Source organism: Venturia canescens, chromosome 8 (genome assembly GCF_019457755.1).
Source record: "Venturia canescens isolate UGA chromosome 8, ASM1945775v1, whole genome shotgun sequence".
NCBI classification, from domain to species: Eukaryota; Metazoa; Arthropoda; class Insecta; order Hymenoptera; family Ichneumonidae; genus Venturia; species Venturia canescens.
Window position 1 is genome coordinate 19,740,415 of NC_057428.1, and position 19,537 is coordinate 19,759,951.

At 41.0% G+C, this 19,537-nt stretch overlaps 2 protein-coding genes across 7 annotated transcripts in view; both read right to left on the reverse strand.

The window, feature by feature from the left end:
* Window positions 1-6,737, reverse strand: part of Cbl (E3 ubiquitin-protein ligase CBL) — a 39,841-nt gene extending 33,104 nt beyond the window's left edge. For both annotated transcript variants that reach the window (XM_043425501.1, XM_043425500.1), the window contains exon 1: window positions 5,456-6,737. In XM_043425501.1, coding sequence (XP_043281436.1) covers window positions 5,456-6,003 — 548 coding nt within the window. In that variant the 5' untranslated portion in view covers window positions 6,004-6,737. The remainder of the gene's footprint in view (window positions 1-5,455) is intronic.
* A 522-nt stretch (window positions 6,738-7,259) lies between these two features.
* Window positions 7,260-18,460, reverse strand: Gk2 (Glycerol kinase 2). Of its 5 annotated transcripts, none has more exons than XM_043425502.1 (12): window positions 18,268-18,460; window positions 14,396-14,565; window positions 11,678-11,760; window positions 11,083-11,341; window positions 10,777-10,994; window positions 10,359-10,571; window positions 10,039-10,149; window positions 9,504-9,760; window positions 9,082-9,287; window positions 8,838-8,981; window positions 8,654-8,740; window positions 7,260-8,494 (listed from the first exon to the last, which is right to left on the reverse strand). In XM_043425502.1, exons 2-12 carry the CDS (start codon window positions 14,541-14,543, stop codon window positions 8,397-8,399), a joined length of 1,824 nt encoding a protein of 607 aa, XP_043281437.1. In that variant the 5' UTR covers window positions 14,544-14,565; window positions 18,268-18,460; the 3' UTR covers window positions 7,260-8,396. The 5 variants fall into 5 exon arrangements, with proteins under 5 accessions (XP_043281437.1, XP_043281440.1, XP_043281439.1 ...); XM_043425505.1 differs by lacking the exon at window positions 18,268-18,460 and adding an exon at window positions 17,823-17,839; XM_043425504.1 differs by lacking the exon at window positions 18,268-18,460 and adding an exon at window positions 17,537-17,736.
* Window positions 18,461-19,537: the final 1,077 nt, after the last annotated feature.

The window sequence follows — 19,537 nt, forward strand, 5'->3', positions numbered from 1 at the left end:
ATGTCAAAATTTCATATTTTCGAATTAAAAATGGAGAGTAATTGTTTTACAGACAGACCAGCAGAATATAGAGTAGGAAAAAATCGAAAGTGAATTTTTCGAGCCTATAAAACTTATATATGCAGAATAGCGATAGCTCGAAAAGGCGAAAGTCAAAACTCCACTGCATTTCTTTATTTCGATCGATCGACTTTCTAACGTTTCGCCATTTTGACTGTTCGACTTTTTGGTGTTTCAGTATTTCAACCTCAGTTATATTTGCTCTTTCGTTATTATATTTTCAAAATTGCGAATTTTCACAGTATCGCTGACTGCTGTAGTAATTTATGAATCGAAAGAGTGATAGTCGAATTTTCGAAAAATCTCGATATTTCAGTAATCGTCCTATGGGCGATTGTTGCATTCTATTTTCGATGTAAACGTTCTTCGAACCTTGCAGTTTCTGCTTTATTTATTTTCGGCATTCTAGTCGAGTCTATCCGTCTCCATATTATCATTCGAAGTTTATAAACTCGAGATCTTAGCTGTTCGAAATTTTATTCGTTCCAACATTTGATCCCCACCCAAATGGGCGATACAGAACCCCGATACCATGGCAGCATAGTAACTCTTACTATTTTTTTCTCTCCGTGCAACGTTGGACTTTCAAAGTGGTCAACGAATTTTTCAATTCTTTGCCAAACAATCGGGAGAACGAGGAAGAAAATGGTGCACGATGTTCGAGGCTTTTCCATTGAATAAACCTCGGAGTTAGAGCTCCGAGGAAAAGTGGGCACACACGTGTGGCATCTGAGCAAAGTTCGGTGATATTAACACAGCGTAAGTTTGACTCGCCGGAGCGTTGGCTGAGAAGGAGTAAGCTCGTTCGAGTTGATAAAAAAAATGTGAAATCTGGTTGATTGAGTGAGCGCGGGGTCTCCACGCGTGGCGTGGACGCAGCCTCAGGTGGCTTTTGTCTCGTTATTAGATTCCACTGTGTATTCGGATTCATTGTAAATGATGAATGGAGCGGAGCTTCCTCCCCAGCGGTCAATGTAAGTTCTCGGCACCGGATAATCTCATTTCCTGTTTGCCGACTCTCGAGGGCGTTTTCACGTGTGTTCGAATTTCGAATGGCTCGTTGATATATCGCCGCGATAAAGATCGGCGATACGGAAACGGCCCGAAAATCTCAAAATCGGGAACTTTCCTTGGAAGAAGATTAAAAAACCCCGAAATTTCTTTTCCGCCTTTTTATTTCCCCAACTTTCCTCGCGAGTTCAGTTCGACTTCCGCGATCGCGTACTCGGATCCGCGCTCCTTCGGGCCTCCCACCAGCCACGAGGGAAAACTTGGCGAGGGCCTCGCCAAGTAAATTAATAAAATCGAGCGGGGTGGAGGCGCGGCGAGGGAGGGGAACGGATGTCCGCGGATCGTTTGACCGGAAACGACGGAAACTGGAGGCTCGCCGAGGATCGAGGATCGCAACCGAGCCATCGAGAAAGCCAGTGCTGCGTACACACTTCGCTCATTATTCCTGCTGTTAAAAACAGCGCTCGCTAATCGCCCACTCGCCGCCTGCCTTTTACCACATCCCACAACCCGCGCTGAGCCTTATCTCTGTCGAAAACGGTGCGCACGTGCATGTGCACTTGTCATTATCTTTTCCTACCCATCGAGCTATCTCCGTGCTCCTACAAAACGCTTTCTTAAGGCTTTTCGTTCGTCGAGTCCGTGGCAACGAGCCTCGGTCCGGCCGAGCTTCTCCGCGAACCGATAGCAACATCGACCAAATCCCCGGCCAGCATTTCGAGCTCCGGGCACGAGACGTTTTAAAAAAAATCGGTAAAAACCGATTTCCGAAGGAGAAACGATCCTTTATGAATTTCCGCGCTTATCCTCCCCGAGTATCCATAAAACTCGGTAGCATCGACAAACTGTTTGGAAAGGAGCTTCTACCGGTGAACGAAGTATCGAAAGAACGTTTGTAAGCTTTCGCAGAATCTATTCAACGCTCCGGGGCTTGCGGATTTGCCTCGCAGGAGGAGCTTTGGCACTGCAAAGCTGCTGAGCCGAGTGTGTTGCTCGCGATCGCAGAGTTTTATCGTGAGATTCTCCTCAACGCGTTTCCATCTCCGATCACATTGGTTGTTGAGCAATTATTTATTCCGCGAATGACCGAAATATTGGAGACTTTCTGGTGTCAATCGAGAGTTTTTTTTTTACATCACTTCGATGGACTCGAACGTCGGGAAGTTCAGCGTCGTTCGAACCCCCGTGATCCCGGGATACTTTGGAAGAAGAAAACTTGGTCCGGGATCGCCAAGATTTTGATAAAATTCTGTCCGAGTTTCGCGGACCATTGGAAAACTACTCGGAAAGGATTTTTGTCGATATAGTTTCGATGGCGCAACCTCCGAGCCCACTCGGAGCGCTCAAATGCGGAGTGCGGCTGGAACAAACGAATATAATGTTTGTTCGGTTGCGCGCGGAGCGAGGGGCGAGGATAAACACGATTTATTCGTAAACAAAGTTGTAAAATATTCGTAAAATGCGGAGAATTCGCTCCCCGAAGCTGTTTGCTCTCTGCGACAACGCAGCTGATCGTTTCAGGCGCGATGAAAAAGTCAATGAAATTATTGTTATTCCCCTCATCGGCAACCGAACGGTATCAAGATCGAAGCGCTCTTCGGTTACGCAACGCTCCTCCGGACGCTATCAACGTGTTACGAAAGTTACAACACTTTTGATAAGGCGCACTTACGAAACGCGGCTGATCAACCGGCTCGGATCTCGTTTGAGTATCGCTCGCTTTTCACTCGTTTAACAAATAGGTCAATTTTACTATTCTTGAGAAAGATCAGAGCGAAGAAATTCGTCTGCCCCGAGCCTCGAGTTACTTTTCGCAGGAAATTCTCGTTTCTTCGATTGCCTCGAAGCCTTTCCGGGGATGAAATATTTCGTATGCACCGAACGAGACTCGGCCGTGGAGCGCGTTTTCTTGGTTATGGAAAAACGAAAAAAAGGAGCATAATTAAACCTCGTTACCTGGGATGCACGAGATTTCATGGGGGAGAGAAGATGAGGCAGGATTTCCAGCTCCCCGGAGGATTTACCTCGAGAAAAATCGACGGGGAGAGACCTTGGAGGAGAAATATTAGTTTCTCGTCAAGTGGAAAAGGAGACTGGGAATGATTCGCTCGGTTTTCATCAAAATATTAATCCCCCGATGTTGAGAGAGCGAGATTGAAAGTTCAAAGGGACGAAAGTTATTTGAGAATTTCCGGTAAAACGTATTCGGGGATGCAGTCGAGTTAAATAAACCGGATTCATGAGGATCGATTGAAAAAAATTTTAATTACAGTTTGTTTAGCTTGAAAATATGAGGGAAAAAGTGAGTTTCGAGATCTACGAACGCCTCGCGCGCCCCCGCCGCAAATGTTTGTTTTTCATCCGCTCGGCTCCGGTGCCCGGAGCAGCAGACGCTTTTCGTTTCATTCGCGAAGCGCGATCCTGATTATCTCAAATGAAATATTTTTCCTCAGTCTCGTGTGGAGTTACCGAGAGCGTCGAAGGCGCGTTCGTTTTATTATTTTTCCATTTGTTGCCACTTTACGTTCAATTTCGTGTCGGAGCTCTCAAAGGGAAGGTCGAATGAGAAACGAGGCTATTAAAATGATATTTTTCCGAGTCCGGTGGCTCCCCGACGGCTCGCGACAATTTTCGAGCCATCGTTGTCCAAAAGTCAAATTTTTATGAAGCAAAAATTTGTCTCGCGTTCGATCGAAGTACGGAGAGTTCGGGGGACCGAGAAGGCGAATTTTGCCGCTTTTATTCGACCCCCGCACGAGCTGAGCCGCCGGCATTGTGTGTCGGAATAAAAAATGAAGAAAAGAAAAAAAAAAACAAAACAAAAACAAAAACTTTCCGGATCGCGAGTCGGGAGGCGCACGTGGATTTCAATGCCGCAGGTTTTTTTCCATGATGACGAGGAATGTTCTCTTCGCGCTCTTCTCCGCTTAGTTCAATGTTTGTTCTACCTCGAATCGTGCAACATTCATGCGTGTTTTTTTCATTTTCTCGCGTTTTTTATCTCCTATGAGCCGCCCATTCATGAAACGAGTTCGCGTGGAGTGGAGGTCACGATGTTTTATTAATAAAACGCTCAAGGATTTTTCTGCTTCGTTTTTTCGACGTTGTTCCGGCGCGACGGGCCCCGTAACGCGCACGTGAAAATTCAGCGGTCTCATAATATTTCATGAATTATGTTTCGGCCTCTGGCCGATTCAATTTCGTAACTTAAAGATGGGAAAAAATGATGAGACGTCGCTCCGCCAATTCGATTGAAACTTTCTGCTATAATTTCCTCTTTATAATGAAGAAAATGAAAGCGCTTGAATAAACACGAGGGGAACTCGATAAACAAGCCCGAGTTGAACGAACTTAATTCGATGAATTTCGCTCGAGCGCAGAAAAGCCTCGACGACGCTCATCCTTCGATGCTTTTTTCCTCTTTTTTCATTGATGCAATTTGACGCGCTGCCGGTCACGTCGATCGAGAACCCGTTCGATTCGTCAAAATCAACGCGACTACGTGGCTCCTGCTTTTTATACAGGAAGGAAAAATAGCAGTCGAGTACGACGAGGCGAAGAGAGTGCTTAAGGATTGCTTAACCACTTGAAAATTCACGCGACACTTGCTGATTGAAGAGAATCTCGAGAGATTTTCATAATAAAATCTTATTTTCTTCGTCATTTCACTTTTTACGTTCATTCAAATCGCATAATTGCTGACTATTTCGTTATTTGTTGGTTTCAATTAACATATAATGGGCTCGAAAGACGTTTGGTAACGGAAAAATCGTGCACAAGTGTCGGGCAACGAAAACTGAGAATTTGAGGTTAGGTTCGTCGACGTTTCGGGCATATTTTCTTCATTTACCGTGACACCTTTCCCGGACTCGTTTAACTGCGTTATTCACGCACCTATTCATGGAACTCTGGTTGACCCTCGCGAAAAAACGGCCACACGCTTCAATAAATAAAAGCAATTTACAACGCTAGCCCCGCGAAAAAGCGTCGCTTTTCTCGGCGGCGACAACAATGAAACGAAAACGTAGACAGGGGGCGGGGGAAGCCCCAAAAACCTCGCGACTATAGATTTTGGGAGCCCTGACAATCGCAGGAATCGAAGCTGTTCGATTGGCGAAACCTCGAGCGACTAGAAAATAAAATTCCTGTTCAATCGTCATTCAATTACTTTGAGAAGCTAAAAAGCCTTCGAAATAATTGATGATTCTTAACACGCGTTTTCAGATGTCAAGAGCAATGAAAAAATTCGCATCAATTTCATGTATTTTTTTCTACACTTAAGGTTAAGGAACAACTGTACGCATAACGGTTAGTATGTTTCGTCGAATGAAAAACGAGCAAAGGATGACAGAATTAATAGAACACTTGAAAAAGTAAATATTACCTGTTACCGAAGCGTTCCTTCCAAAATTCAGCAGCGTCGGATTTGGTGATGCGAAATTGATCGCCGGCGAATTCACCGTTGGGAAAAATAGCTTTTAATTCGGAGAGCATGTGACTAAACACGAGGCTCAATTTAGTTAAATTGCGCCTGTAATGCGAGGTCTCATCGAACATCTTTTCTTTGCCCTCTTTAAATAGTTTTATCGCCTGTTTGCACTTTCTCATAAGATTGTTTATAAATACGCAGAAGTGCTCGTTACTGTGCAATATTTGCATGCGATCCTCATATTTGCTGTATATAAGACGCAAACGTTGATAAGTATCGGGTAATATGTCGAGAATGAAGGGCGGTGAATTTTTCAAATTCATACGTTGATGCTGACAAAGTTTGACAACTTTGTCCATGAGTTTCCACGTTTTGTCGAGCATACGCTTGTCGGTTGAGAGCTTTGGCGGTGTCATTGCGTCCGCGAAACGTCCCTGTATCTTTTGAAATATCGAACTTATGTGCACCGAACGGGTACGACTGCTGTGACCGCTCGACGACATCTTGGGCCAAAATCCTATTCAACTATCCGAGCACGATATTTCTGTACTATTTTCATATGTACACGTATATCTCTGTATTGATATACGTATGAATTATTTCCGGACTTAACTTCCGGATCCCTCTCTGCCCCTCCAGCCGCGCTCCAAACAACGCCGATATCGCTTTATCCGTCTCTCTCGTTCGCTCTTCACAAAACCTTGTTGTCTCGATACTTTTCTCTCCTTCTTTCTCGGAGTCTCAAGTTCCCTCTCCAACTCTCTCGCTCTTTATCCCGCTATCGGAGTTGTTCCGCTCGAGACACCTCTTTGGCGCGAGTGCTCGCGCAAAATTTACCCAAAGCGTCACGTTTATTTATTATTTACGAGTGTTGCGTTTTTAACCGCGTTACAACGCCACTCGGACGCAGATACATTTTATTCAATTCTGTCCAAGTTTCGATATCGGATAAAATAATAACGAATACACGAAAAATATGATCGAACGACAGTACAAAAGCGAAACTTCGGCTCAAACGGCATATATACTAACACGAGGAATACACACGACGCGTTTTGTTAAACCGATCACGAGTATCAACGTTGACGTTCTCTCACGCGAGGGCTCTCGTCTGCCCCGACGAGACGCAAGCCAAAAGATCACGCATTACCGCATCCTGTTCATAAACTGAACTCCCGTAGCCCGTAGCCCCGATAAAATCCACCAAACCACCGCGATCCTCCTCCGCGAGAGGGATTTTTCCTTCAACAATGCTCTGCAAGCTCTTTGAAGTTCGCCACGTGTTTGCTCCCCTCTCTCCTGCCGCAGCGCCATTTCCTCGCATAATATCTCGATCTAGTGTATCTCGATTCTTCAATCGAGAGTCGATAGTAACGCTCCCTTGTTGTCAGTTATCATACCAAAATTTCGAAATTGAAATATCTCTTGCCTCGTTTAGTTGATTGAAATGCAAAAACTATTATTCATTTTCATGTTTTTTCTTTTCAGTAATAACTTATTTATTTTCATGCCCATTGCTCGAGTGATGTTTAATCATTTTTGTCACAGCAACCGTCTTTTTCTATAGCATTTCTTGAAAGCTCGGTCGGTAAAGTAACCGATCTGTAGCCTCGACGGACTCGGACGACCACGCAGAATTTTCCAAAAATTTATTCATTTTTTATATTGCTTCGTCGCCTCGTAACAGAGTTTAGGGTTGCGAAAATGACAGAGGATGAAATGGAGAGTGGAAAAAATGCAAATGAAAACCTCGGAACCGTTGATTTTGAAATAGCGCTTTATTTTCGTCGACTTGATTAAATCTCAGAGGTAAATCTGCGTCCCTCATTTGTGTCGACGGTTTTAATTCTTCGTACGGTTTTTTACACATTTTCGAAAAAATTCTCGATTCGTATACGTGTCACATTGTTACAAAGAATATTGCAACGCGAAACGTTGCGGAATATTCGTACGACAGTAGCATGACGCGAACCACACATTCTTTTGTCAACTTTTTCCAACATCAACCGATTTTTTGAAAGGGTGATAAATATTCGTAAATCAATTTACTGCCATTCGGTCCAAACAAAACAGAAGAAAACAATCCATTCGCACACAGTCGGATACAGGTTTCATTCGTTTGTTCAGATTCATAATTTGGCCGCATCAATTCATAAATGAAAATAGAAGGCTTTTCGCATAGTCTTACAAAATTTCGCGACGGTCATTTTTCCATACGTAATTTGAGTAAACAAAAAGATTTCTTCTTAATTTGCTCCTTTGCGCTAATTCGAGATTTGAGACGAAAGGATTCTTGAATAATCGCTACGTTCTTCGCTTGCTAATAATTTTCGATGATAAAGAATATCGATTACTGGGTAGAGAGTAATCATTATTGAGCAAAATTCACTCGGACGAATAAAACTTCATTAAAAATAAAATGAATTAATCATGCTAGTGAATCACACACCAAAATGTAAATGAACATAAATAGAAGTTAATCAAACAACGACGAATACTAGGTAAGGGTTTTTCGTGATAAAGGAAAAATGTCAACATTAAAATTAAAGCCAATTTTCAATCGGCAAATAAGAGGGACAAATGTGCGTATTAATTAGACTTTCATCAAGGGTTTTGACTGAAGCGAGAAAACATTCAGAGGATTCGTCAAAGTCTTACACGCGCATATCAGTCACGCATTGAATTTCGCATTGTTTTTAAATTTGTCTATCGCCCGAATAAACATTTGACAGGCTCGTTTCGAATGGAGAGAGCATTTAACGTGCGCTTCGACTGTATACGCTCTCAACTGACGTTTCGCACCTCGAGTGCCTAATATCATGAAAATATCGAAGAAATTTTGCTATCTGTCGTCTAGATAAATATTTTCGACGCTGTCGTAATCGGTGTCGGTTCGTCACCGGTTTTGCAAGTGTTGACTCAATCGGAGGAGAATAAAACTCGTCATTAGGAACCAACTCGCTGGTATCGAGGCCAGCACCCTGTATCTTTCGTCTGAAATCCATAAATATTTACAGTTATAAATTATATTTGAGTGGTTACATCGAAAAATGATCTTCATTTCGTTCTGAAGGAATGAAGATGAACGAAATTGAAAAAACATAAATAAGATTCATCGAGGGTTGTCAACCCAATTGGAAATGTGAACTTCACCTGTCATCCGATCGGACATTTTCACCTCAGCCCATCCCATGCTCCTCTGTACGGCCATTTTCCACTTTTTGTACCTTCCATCTCTCCCTAAGGATAGATGCAATATGAATTAGTCACGAAAAAACACGACAAAGAAAAGATTCTATAAATAAGAATCGAAGTGATGCGAATAATTCGACCCCACCTTCGGGCGTCGTGGTCGGTAAAAACGTGTCGTTCGGTACGGTCTCGACATCTTCACCGTCGAGATCCCAAACATCGATTCCCTCAGCATGTCCAGCAGCCATCGCTGCTCCCAAGGTCGTGATGTCCGGCATACTTGCTCTAACTTTGAAAAATGATTAATTTTTTCATTTTTATGCTTTTCTGTCAAGTCTCATGGGCCAATTCTTAAAAAAAAAAAAAAACATCATTCTTGGCATACTTACATACTGGTATACCAACAAGATCAGCTTGCAGTTGCATGAGGAGATTATTCGTTGACATTTTTCCATCGGTATGGAGCTTTGTTAATGGAAAACCACAGTCTTTGTACATCGCCTCGAGAATATCTCGGGTCTGGAAACAAACCGCCTCCAGAGACGCTCTTATGATATGCTGCTTCGTCGTGAAGGCGGTCAAGCCACAGATTATCCTGTACATTAAAGAAATCTCATTTTCATAATTCGTGACGAACGGGAAATCGAATTCCCATTGTAAAGCGTTGAACTGTGCATCGAAGTTCTCGGGAAAAAATTTACAAAAAAAAAATTTCACACAAATGACGTTTGAATATGGAAAATTTGTTCAGTCGACATGAAGTCTTCGTTTTGACAAAAAAAATGTGAATAAACTTTGATAAATGTTTTACCCTCTCGCATCTTTTCTCCAATATGGAGCATAGAGACCGGTGAAAGCGGGGACAAAATAAACGTCACCGGTGCTGAATACACTTTGAGCAAGATCCTCGCTCTCGTGAACGTCCTTAATTAGTTTGACGTTATCACGAAGCCATTTAATAGCCGCCCCAGCCACAGCGACGGAGCCTTCCAAGGCATAAACAGCAGGACTATTTGGACCTAATTGATAAGCAACTGTCGTTACGAGACCGTGAGACGAATACACTCTCTGAAAAAATATTAACGATTCAATCAAATTTGTCCATGTTTTCGGTCCATTGTTTAAACAATTCTACAAAATATCCCCAAATTTTGTACAAACGACAAACACAAAAGTATTACACAAATAATGGAAAATTTGGAAATGGAGTTTTCTTGTCGTTTGTTCTAAATTCTTTTTTATCTCCCTTTCGGTGACAATGAAGACTTTTTATTTGAGTACTAGAAAATCTGACTTGTAATGAATCGTGGTTTTTTTTATACTGGTTGAGAAAACATTATACTTACAGTAGTTCCTGTATTGCACAACAGGAAGCATCCGCTTCTGTAGGTGTTTTTCGCTTGACCTTGTTGCAAACAATTTTGGCCCACAAGTGCAGCTTGTTGATTGCCTAGAATCTATTTTTCAACATAAATAAATTAAATTTCAAATTGGCTATTAGAGAGGACGTTGGAATCAAACTCAGTTGCTGGGAATAAATACAACTAAATTTTTCTTCATACTCCGTGTATAACGGATTTTGAGAATTACTTGTAAGAAACTCAATGAAGATAAATTTTCAAAAAAAGTGAACTGTAAAAAGAGAATTTTTAATGAAAAAACTTACACCAGATATGGGAATGCCTTTCAGAGGTCCGACGCTGATATTTCCATATATTTCTGAACTGCTTTTTATGTCTGGCAGTAACTTCATAGGAATGTCAAAATATCTGCACAAAGTTGGATCCCAGTTGAGAGTTTCGATATTCATGAGCATCGTTCTCGATGCGTTTGTGACATCAGTTATGTAAAGACCATCCTCCACCCCGCCACTCAAGTTCTGTAAAAAAGATCAACCTTATCTTCAAACTATCCTACTTTGAGAGGCTATTAAATTCGTCCAAATGACATCGCTGATTACTTGGACCATTTAATTTTATCATTCAGCATTTTTAGTGTTTCAAGTTTTTTAATGGATATGTCAAAAAGTCATTTTTTAAGCAGAGTAAGAAAAAATAACTGTCTTTGATAAACTCTTTCGATACCCAAATAATCCACGTGTCCATGGTGCCGACTCTGCATCGTTTTTCTCTCATGGCTTTTCTCACAGCCAAAACGTTGTCTCTCATCCATCGTATTTTGAGGGCTGAGAAATACGGGCTGACTGGCAAACCGCAAAGCGGTTTCAAATGATTTTTGTTTTGATCAGGAAATTTGGCTATGATTTGATCGACGACTTCGACCGTTCTTATATCAGACCAGACTGAAAGAGAAATGTATTTATGAAGCATCGATATGTTTGTCAACAAATCAGGAGGCTCGTGATCTCTGGCGCAACCTGAAGTTCTTACCGATTGCTTTGTACAGTGGCTCCCCAGTGAGCGCGTCCCAGGCAACTGTTGTTTCGCGTTGATTCGTCATACCAATGGTCACAATTTCTTTGACTTTGTGACCAGAGATTTCTAATTTCTTAGTTACATCTTTGATGCAAGCTCTTACCGCGAATAAAACTTCTTTGGGATCTTGCTCGACCCAACCTTCTCGTGGCGTGTGTTGTTCAATGTCAATCGAATGTGAGGCGACTTCCGCAACGTGCTTAGCGTTGAATACCTGTCACACAATCGTACTTTTTCTTTCATTCGCTAATTTTTTCAAATGTATTTTCCTACGAGTACCTCGAAATGCTGGTACATTCGAATGCACGAAAATCAGTTTCTGAGAAAAAATTAATAAAATATCTTCAAATTCCGAGAAAAAAGAAAAAAAAAACAGAAAGAGAAATGGATTGTTTCGAAGCGGAGAAAAAAGTCGTCGGAATACGATCCAAGCATCATTTCGACTTCCACACTAGTCCCTGATAATCCGCATAAAATAGATGCTCCTAATCGAAAACGAAACTGAACGCAAGTTTTAATAATGGTAGACAGACGATGCATAAAATCTTACCGAGAATCGTACTGTTCGCGTGCCGACGTCTATCGCACCAACAAGTGGTCCCCCTTTCTTCGTCGCGCTCGGCATACTTTTTTCTGCAACAATCGTGATGGACGACGAATGTCGCTAATTATCGTACTAATAAATAGACGACCCGGTTTTCCCCGGTTTCATATTGATACGTTATCATCGACAGAAGAGGATTCAGCTGAGTTGTTCGAATCGAAAATTGAATAAATGCGATTCGTGTGAGTATTCAAAAGTTTAAAAACATTCGAATGGTATTTATACTTTCGCTTTCACGAAAACATAACCTATTCATGAATTTTTCGAATTCATCAATTCAATCGTACCCTATTATTATGACAGGCCAAAAAAACAGCAACAAAGTCATGCAACGAGTAGAAAAAATAATGACAGTAGGAAATGATTGTTTGGCATGTGACTTAAGGTGGTCGGGTGATCCGTCTCGTCATAGTTATCGACGCTCATTTACGAAAATATACCCTAGTCCTATTTGGTACAGCCTTGAATTCAGGCTCTAATTTAATTGAGAGTACTAAAATAAGTGCAAGGTACGCTGACCGTCGTGCAGTCTCTTCGTGGTCGGCTGACTCAACTTTACGCGATGTATGTGTAGATGAGTCCATTCGAAAATCTCGCCACGCCGTTCAACATTGATTATTCCTGAGTCGATTATTTCTTTTTTCTCGCTCTTTTTTTTTTACTTTTCTGCTCTTGACGCATAAACAAATGAGTGCTAACAAGGAGACGACTTTTTTTAAATTCTTCCTCCTTTTTTAATCTCAGTCGTTTTTTTTCTATTTTCGTACGTCATTGTAATTCATCCATTCACGATTTTCATCGAGCTGAATATTTTATTGGCAAGCATGGAAGTTACAGTTGTGAGGGAAAGCCCGACGTTTTGAATTTTTTTGTCAACTACGCTGACCTCATTTTGTATAGACACGCCTATTTTAACCTTTGAACAAGTGATTTTAAAGTCTGATCGCGACGCGATGAATTTCAATATTTTTTGGTGCGAAGAAGCTACGAGAGAAATATGTGAACGATCGACAATCCAATTTATTCACAAAATGGAGGATTATTACGACGTTTTTCAATAGATTTTTGTTCAAATTTTAATTTTCTATCGTTCTTTACGCTTCTATTTTGTTGTCATGAAAATGTGCATTTTCCTCGGAAAAATTCATAAAAAATTCAATTGTTTTCGTGTAAGAACGCACTGCGCGCTCCTACCCGTCGATCTCAAGGAATTTTCAGGCATTCTTTTACATGGAAAAGTTCAATGTTACTATTCACTCAATCAACCTGTCAGCGGTAGGGTTATGTTCACTTCGAACATCGACGTAACATTTTTGCGCCGGTGCAGATTTAACTGATGAACTTGATGAATAAAAAACTCGAAAATAATTCCATCGATACTAACAATTTTTTAAGCAAGAGAGAGTTTGATCATCGAGTCGAGTTTAGTGCTTATTCTGGTGGGTTGGTGCGAGGAGGCTGATACATCGTTCTCGGCCATTGTGTTGAGGGCAAAGGTATCGAAAAACTCAAGAAAAGTATCTAGAGTTGTCAGTGTGTAATTCGGGTTAAAAAAAAATGATGAATTCTCAGTTTTCGGGAGCATTGAGTGGGCACAAAAGTGGCGATAGGGGGCGCGAGTTTGGGTGCGAACTGACGCGGTGCGGCCGGCCGACTGGTCGTCTCGGACGTCTCGACTGTTATCGAATTTTTCGGTGAAATCGATGTATTTAGGGCGAATGACTTCTGTCGTTCTTTTGTGTCATTAAATGTATGATTGGGAAAGAAAATGACGTCGATTGTGACAGACTCGCGAAGACACAGCATCGCTAATTGTATACTTTCTTGGATACGTGTTTACTTTTTGTAAATAATCAGAAAAAAATCGACTTCCCGTAATCGCGTTATCCGCTTATCGAGAGGGGAACTTCGGACGCGAGTGACGACAATTTTTGTTGAACCTGAACAGACTTTGATCCCGTCTCGAATTACACAACTACAGTAAGAGATTAGCATGTATACACGAATTCAAAAAACGACCGTTATTCCGTGTTGACCTTGCAGGTGATTCCCGAAATAATGAAGTGGGGAAAGTAGAATCGTGTGTGCGTGTGTGGCGAGGGGCGGGGGGGGGGGGGGGGGGGAGAAACCGTATAAGAAATATAAACACCAAATTTTTCGTAGTGTGAACATTTTCAAGCAAAACGAAAAAACAATTGTAAAACAAACATTGAGTTAAATAAAAACAAAAAACTTTGATCGTCACTCCGAGAAATCGAAGCAAAGAAGCGCAGTTATCGAAGGAGAGGAAAGAACCAAAACCAACAAAAAGAAAAACGAAGAGGGTTAAATCGATGATGAATCGAGAGGAGATTCCACGGAAGCCCCGAAAACATCAAGAGAAGTAAAATAAAAATTTGAGAAGAGAAAAGAAGCTGAAGGATGAAAAAGTAAAAGAAAAAATCACATTTATATGTCGTAAATGATTTTCGTTATATTTTGAATTTAGTTAATACAATAAAGACCACAAAAAATGTCACTTTCGTGTTATCTTATCGTCTCCTCTTCGCTATTGAAACGAAGCAAACTTTAACACCACCGTCAATCCCGTTTCGAATAAAAACAATTGACACACAATGAGAGAGAAACGAGCGCGAAGCCTCGGTGACTCGCGACGATCCTTACCTCCAGGCTTTTGAGAATAAAGCTTGAAAATACTAGTTTTTCTCTTCATATCCTGAACATCTTGTTCCTCGGGGATGAGCGGCAACGACGACGAAATATCCTCGTTAAACGTGTCTTCTTCGACACCTTCCTCCATACCGTTATTCATTTTAATGATTTACTTCAGCACTCTGTATTCGACGATTACGAACAAAAAAGCGTCATAAAACGAGGATAAATGGAGAGGAGAAATAAATAAGTCGCTTGGTGCAGCGAGTGACTGCGAGCGACAATAAGAGTTGCGTCACTTTTTCGAACTTTCGTATACCGAGCCGAAAAAATACACAATAAACAGAAGTGATCGTGTTCAGTATGTAACCGCGTCGGAAATTTACGTGGGCGAATAAATCGTCTGGCAAAAATGGCTAAACGCCTGAATTATTATTTCTCTTTTCGCAATTATTCAAGGGCAAATCGATGATCCGTACGCTGCATAACAACGACCGTGTACTTCGTCGGCAGATGACGAACTGAGACAACAAAGGAACCAATCGAAAAGTACGTTGCGAATAACTCTGTCGCGCTTCCAAAAAGGATACCGAGCCGAATACTCAAAAATCCGTCGAATTATCGTTACCATAGAAAAATCGAAATTGCTTTCCCTCCCGCAATTACTTTTTTTTTGTATTTTCTCACAGACGAACATACAAAACTCTGAAGTAACATTTGGCACGTGGGTACTCAGATCGCTATCTTTCGATGCTCCCCTGGGGACTTCACGGCCAAGTCTAAAGTTAGTCATTTCCTCGATGAATTATATAGCGAACGAGAGCGTATGCGCTCGCGAACGTTTTTTTCGAGCAATATTTTTTTTCTCCAATTATTATCTGCTACGCCAAAGATAAAAGAAAATTAGGCCACGCCCCTGCTTAGCGACAGTGTGCTACACGAAAAACGACGAAGCGTGCTTCGTGCGCCCTTAAAGAGCGGATAAATTCGTTATTTTTCGAAATCCCTCTGTCGTAATTCTCGTATGATTGAAATTCGAATGATTAGAAGACATTTTGGAAATGATGCAAAAGGGATGGCGAGCTCGTCGACTTTCGTAATGTTTTTTTTAACTCTCGCATACCCGCACGCGCATAAACGGCGAAAGTGTGATCAACTAATTGTGAAAATTATGCGGATTTTAAAAACTGAAATATTTGCGAATTCGACGGTAAGATTTGTCAACGAGCAATTATTCATTCGTGCTGAAAAAAAATAATGCAAGATTTCGTTCCTTCTTGGGTGAAACGTCGAAAACTCTTTTCAACGCAAAATCAACATATTTCGGTTCCTTTTTTGTTTGCATAATTCATGAATTCCTGCTCCAAGGAGTAAGTAACTTTGACCTCGGCTTTAACACATGCTTATCGGAGTGATAAAACAAAATCTCGACTAGATTTAGTCGGGCGCAAGTGAGAAAGCCCGAAACAATGAGAGGCTCGCGAAGCCCTCGTAAAATGATTTTTCAAAGTATCAAATTTCGATTTATTTTTTTAATGACCTTTTTTATTCGAGATTTTAGAACTTTGAAAAATATTTTTAAGAGAATCCGACAATTTTGATGTATTCGGGAGAAAAAGGGTCAAAAGGTAGTCGCGGGCTTTCACTGCAGGGATTTGGTTGGTGATTTGGAATCGCCGGTATTTTTCGTGATTTGTAGTTTTTCCCGATGCCGAACTCGAGTAGGTCTGGTCAAAGGGCGTGGGTCCCTGAGGGGAGTCGGACTACCCGACAGAAGCAACGTTTCTCCGAGTTTATATACTGATCGAGTAGTAAACGAACCATTTACGAGAAAGTGCAAAATTGCATGTGACGGCTCAACGACTACGCGGATCGGAAAAACAAAAATAGCTGCGTTTGCGGGAGTGGCTCGTTCAATTTTTAGCCCTCGTGACAGGTGACGAAGGTTAATTGAAAAATTAAAAAAAAATTCCTTATTTTTTGCCAATGTTGAGATACGCTGCACGCGAAGTGCACAAATATATGCGCGAGCTCGGCCCTAGCGGCCGAGCCGAGAAGCTTCGACCGTTTCTATTGCGCCTTCCAACTTCGAACTGGACGGACGAGACTTTCAGCAATTCTGCATCCTCGTTTTTGCCTCTTTTTATCACGGTTCATTATTCGGCTTCGTTTTATTGCACTGGTGTACGACAAACCCAAACAAGCCCGACCGGCTTCATATTTTTCCAAACAACACGCTCCGTCCCACGAAACGGCCACGGACTTTACGCACGCCATTCTTACCACGTACATGTTTTTTTTCCGACGACGAATAAACTCAAAAAATCTGTTTTTTCGCCAAACACGAAACCGTTCACCGGTTTATGATAATTTCAAGAAAAATATCGCTTTATTCGCTTGTTACAATGATAATATAATTTTGACGTTTTTCTTTTTGCGATTCGTACAGTTTTCAATAATCGTAATGCCAAAAAAGTTACAGTTGAGGTTATAAACGCATCTTTCCGCCTAGTCTCAAAAATTGTTGTTATCGATCGAAAATAAAATCTAGGCCAACTGCTGCTGGCCTCCGAGAAAAAAATCTATATTTTTGCCCGAACGTAACGTGCATATAACGCAGCAAAGTACATTCATCTGTCATTACGTACATAGACACACGTGTCCATATGAAAGCTGGCGGAACAAATGAAGTTGACAATTGATTGAGATGAGCTAAGAATTAACGGACTGCAACACCCGTGACCTTGGCGGGGAAACCAGGGGGAAAGTGGACCGCTCGTGACAAATGATAACACGCGAAGTGTCCTCGATGTAATTACCGCATCAAACTTTCAAACTAGGCGGAAAACTTCACACCGTTGAACCGATGAAACCGTCTCGTATTTCACTCCAACGTGAAATTATATATCCGAACACACGCTATACACCGCAACTGAGCAACACGAGGAAATATCGGTTATTCGTTGTAACGGGTTTTCAAACGGAAAACAAATCGTTCAAAATTCAACAATGACAGGCTAATTTAGTTTTGCAATTCCGAGTTCTTATCTCGAGTTGTTTTTTTGTCAGTATTTCTAACCCCCCCTCCCCATGAAAATGAACCTTTCCGAAAACGCAAAAAGATATCGAAAAATTTTTGTCGTTCGTACTCACAGACCGTCCAGATCTATCAATTATTTTTTAGACATTTCTCAAACTCTCGTACGTGGTTTATCTTTTTTTCATTTTTTTTAAAGCAATTTCTAATGGGGTTATTTTATTTGATAATGTGTTCAAAATGTCGGATCATAGAAACAAATAAAAGCTGTGTTATATCGTGGTTTTCGCGCAGTGATTTTCCTGATTGAGACGGAAACTGGACGTTTTCTATAATAAACGAATTATGCTTTAAAATGCGACGTATGTAAATATAGTTTTTGAAATGAAAAACTGAACGTACCGGTACGTGGTTTATCGCGTTTACCAACAGCGAGTAAACCGCGTATTTTGCCTTGGCAGATTGCACTGTTGGGCGATAAATATATAATTATGTCGCAATGAAAAAAGTCTGTTTTCTCTCCTTTGATCTTCTATGAATAGAACTTTTAAGTCCATTATTAAAAAGTTTCGAAGCAATTGAGAGAGGTCTTATAAATAATAACGAAATACTGATTTCCGAGGGAAATCGTTCGCGCATAACCTCGTGGATGTTCACACACGGACCATATTTGCAGATTGAAGTGCCGGTAGAATTTGAGATAATCGAACGGAAGGGCCGAGCGATGGATGTATACGATATTGCGAGAGGGAATGGAACGACGAAGCGCCAATGCGGTCGATATTTTCCAATATTTCAACAATCGAATGAAATAATATGTTTTTATATTATAATAATTCCAACTCACGGACGAGCGATAAGGCGCTTCTTTGGGGTTTAATAGATTTTTTCAGTTACAAAACGCGGATTCACATGATTTCTTATTCGATTTTTTTATTTTTACTCGTATACAAGCACGTTATACGGAGCACCGTATCTCCATACCACTGTCGTCTGCTCGGTCAACTCGAGACTGCGCGCGCCAGAACGTGCAGCCATGTGCCAACTCGCACTACCTGTCGAAGTTGCGGGGTGCGGGCGTCGGGGAACGCCAACGCCATCCGAACTCTGCGCACACTGGCCCCGGTCTTGAGCACGTCTTGAGCTGCGCTGCTACGTAGTAGCCGAATAATATATTCGTGTTCGAACGCATTTTTTTACCTCCCTGAACTTTGCCGACTGGATGTTGTGGATATCTATTTTTTTGAAAATCAGAGATGTCGGGATGTCGGATCAAAATCGAGGCTTGTTGGAAATAATTTAATTAGAATAATCAATAACAAACATCCGTGTGAATTAACCAATTTTTTTCTGTTTTAAAAGTATCATGGTCAAAGTGCAATCATTTTTTGGTCACGAATTTCGTGGATAAGAAGTTTGTCGATGTCTGTTCATCACAAAAATATGAAAAAATCAGTTTGCATGACGTCAGCAAATATATTTTATCGAATTGTAATAGTTATACATTTTTTGAATCCTGATCAAAGCGGCGCGATCTTTTTTTGTCAAATGAGCTAATTTTACATATTATAAAATTCTAAATAACTCTTAAATAAATAAAAATTCATTCATAGCAAAAATACAACTAGAACACTGTAGAAACCGAATTGAAAAAACACCCTAACAATTTTCTATTGGTCACAAGCGTGAATTAATATTTAGTATCGAGAGTAGAAGAATCGCCGGAACCGGTTCGGCACGAAAGTATTGAATGAAAAAAAGTCAGTACTGCATTATGATTTACCGCTAAAAAATTGTCGGTGTATCTAAAGTTATAATATAATTCAGAGATGTATAGTATCCAACCAACGGTACGGCGAAATTGAATCGAGTGCGGAGCATGTTCTGACAGATGACATCGGCTGTCTGTTCTCAATTTTTCGAGACCGGATGACAGTTCAATAAAAAATTTTAGTCTGTAAATATATATATTTGTATTCCTTTGACACATATTGCAATTCGGTTGGTGTACGCGGTCACTTTTCTTCATCCTGAATGAAAAATAAGAAAAAGTAGTCAGCTAACTTAACGCGTTACAAAATAGTCGACTCACAAAAAGTTTATTGTTGTGAGGTTGG

Bases quoted from the DNA above. Each gene is read 5' to 3' on its own strand.
- Gk2 (XM_043425502.1), bottom strand. From the start codon at position 14,543: ATGAATAACGGTATGGAGGAAGGTGTCGAAGAAGACACGTTTAACGAG. The intron at 11,342-11,677 runs GTAAGATTTTAT...ATTGTGTGACAG, and splicing joins CGCGAACAGTACGATTCTCG to GTATTCAACGCTAAGCACGT. The intron at 9,761-10,038 runs GTAAGTATAATG...ATATTTTTTCAG, and splicing joins TGTGCAATACAGGAACTACT to AGAGTGTATTCGTCTCACGG.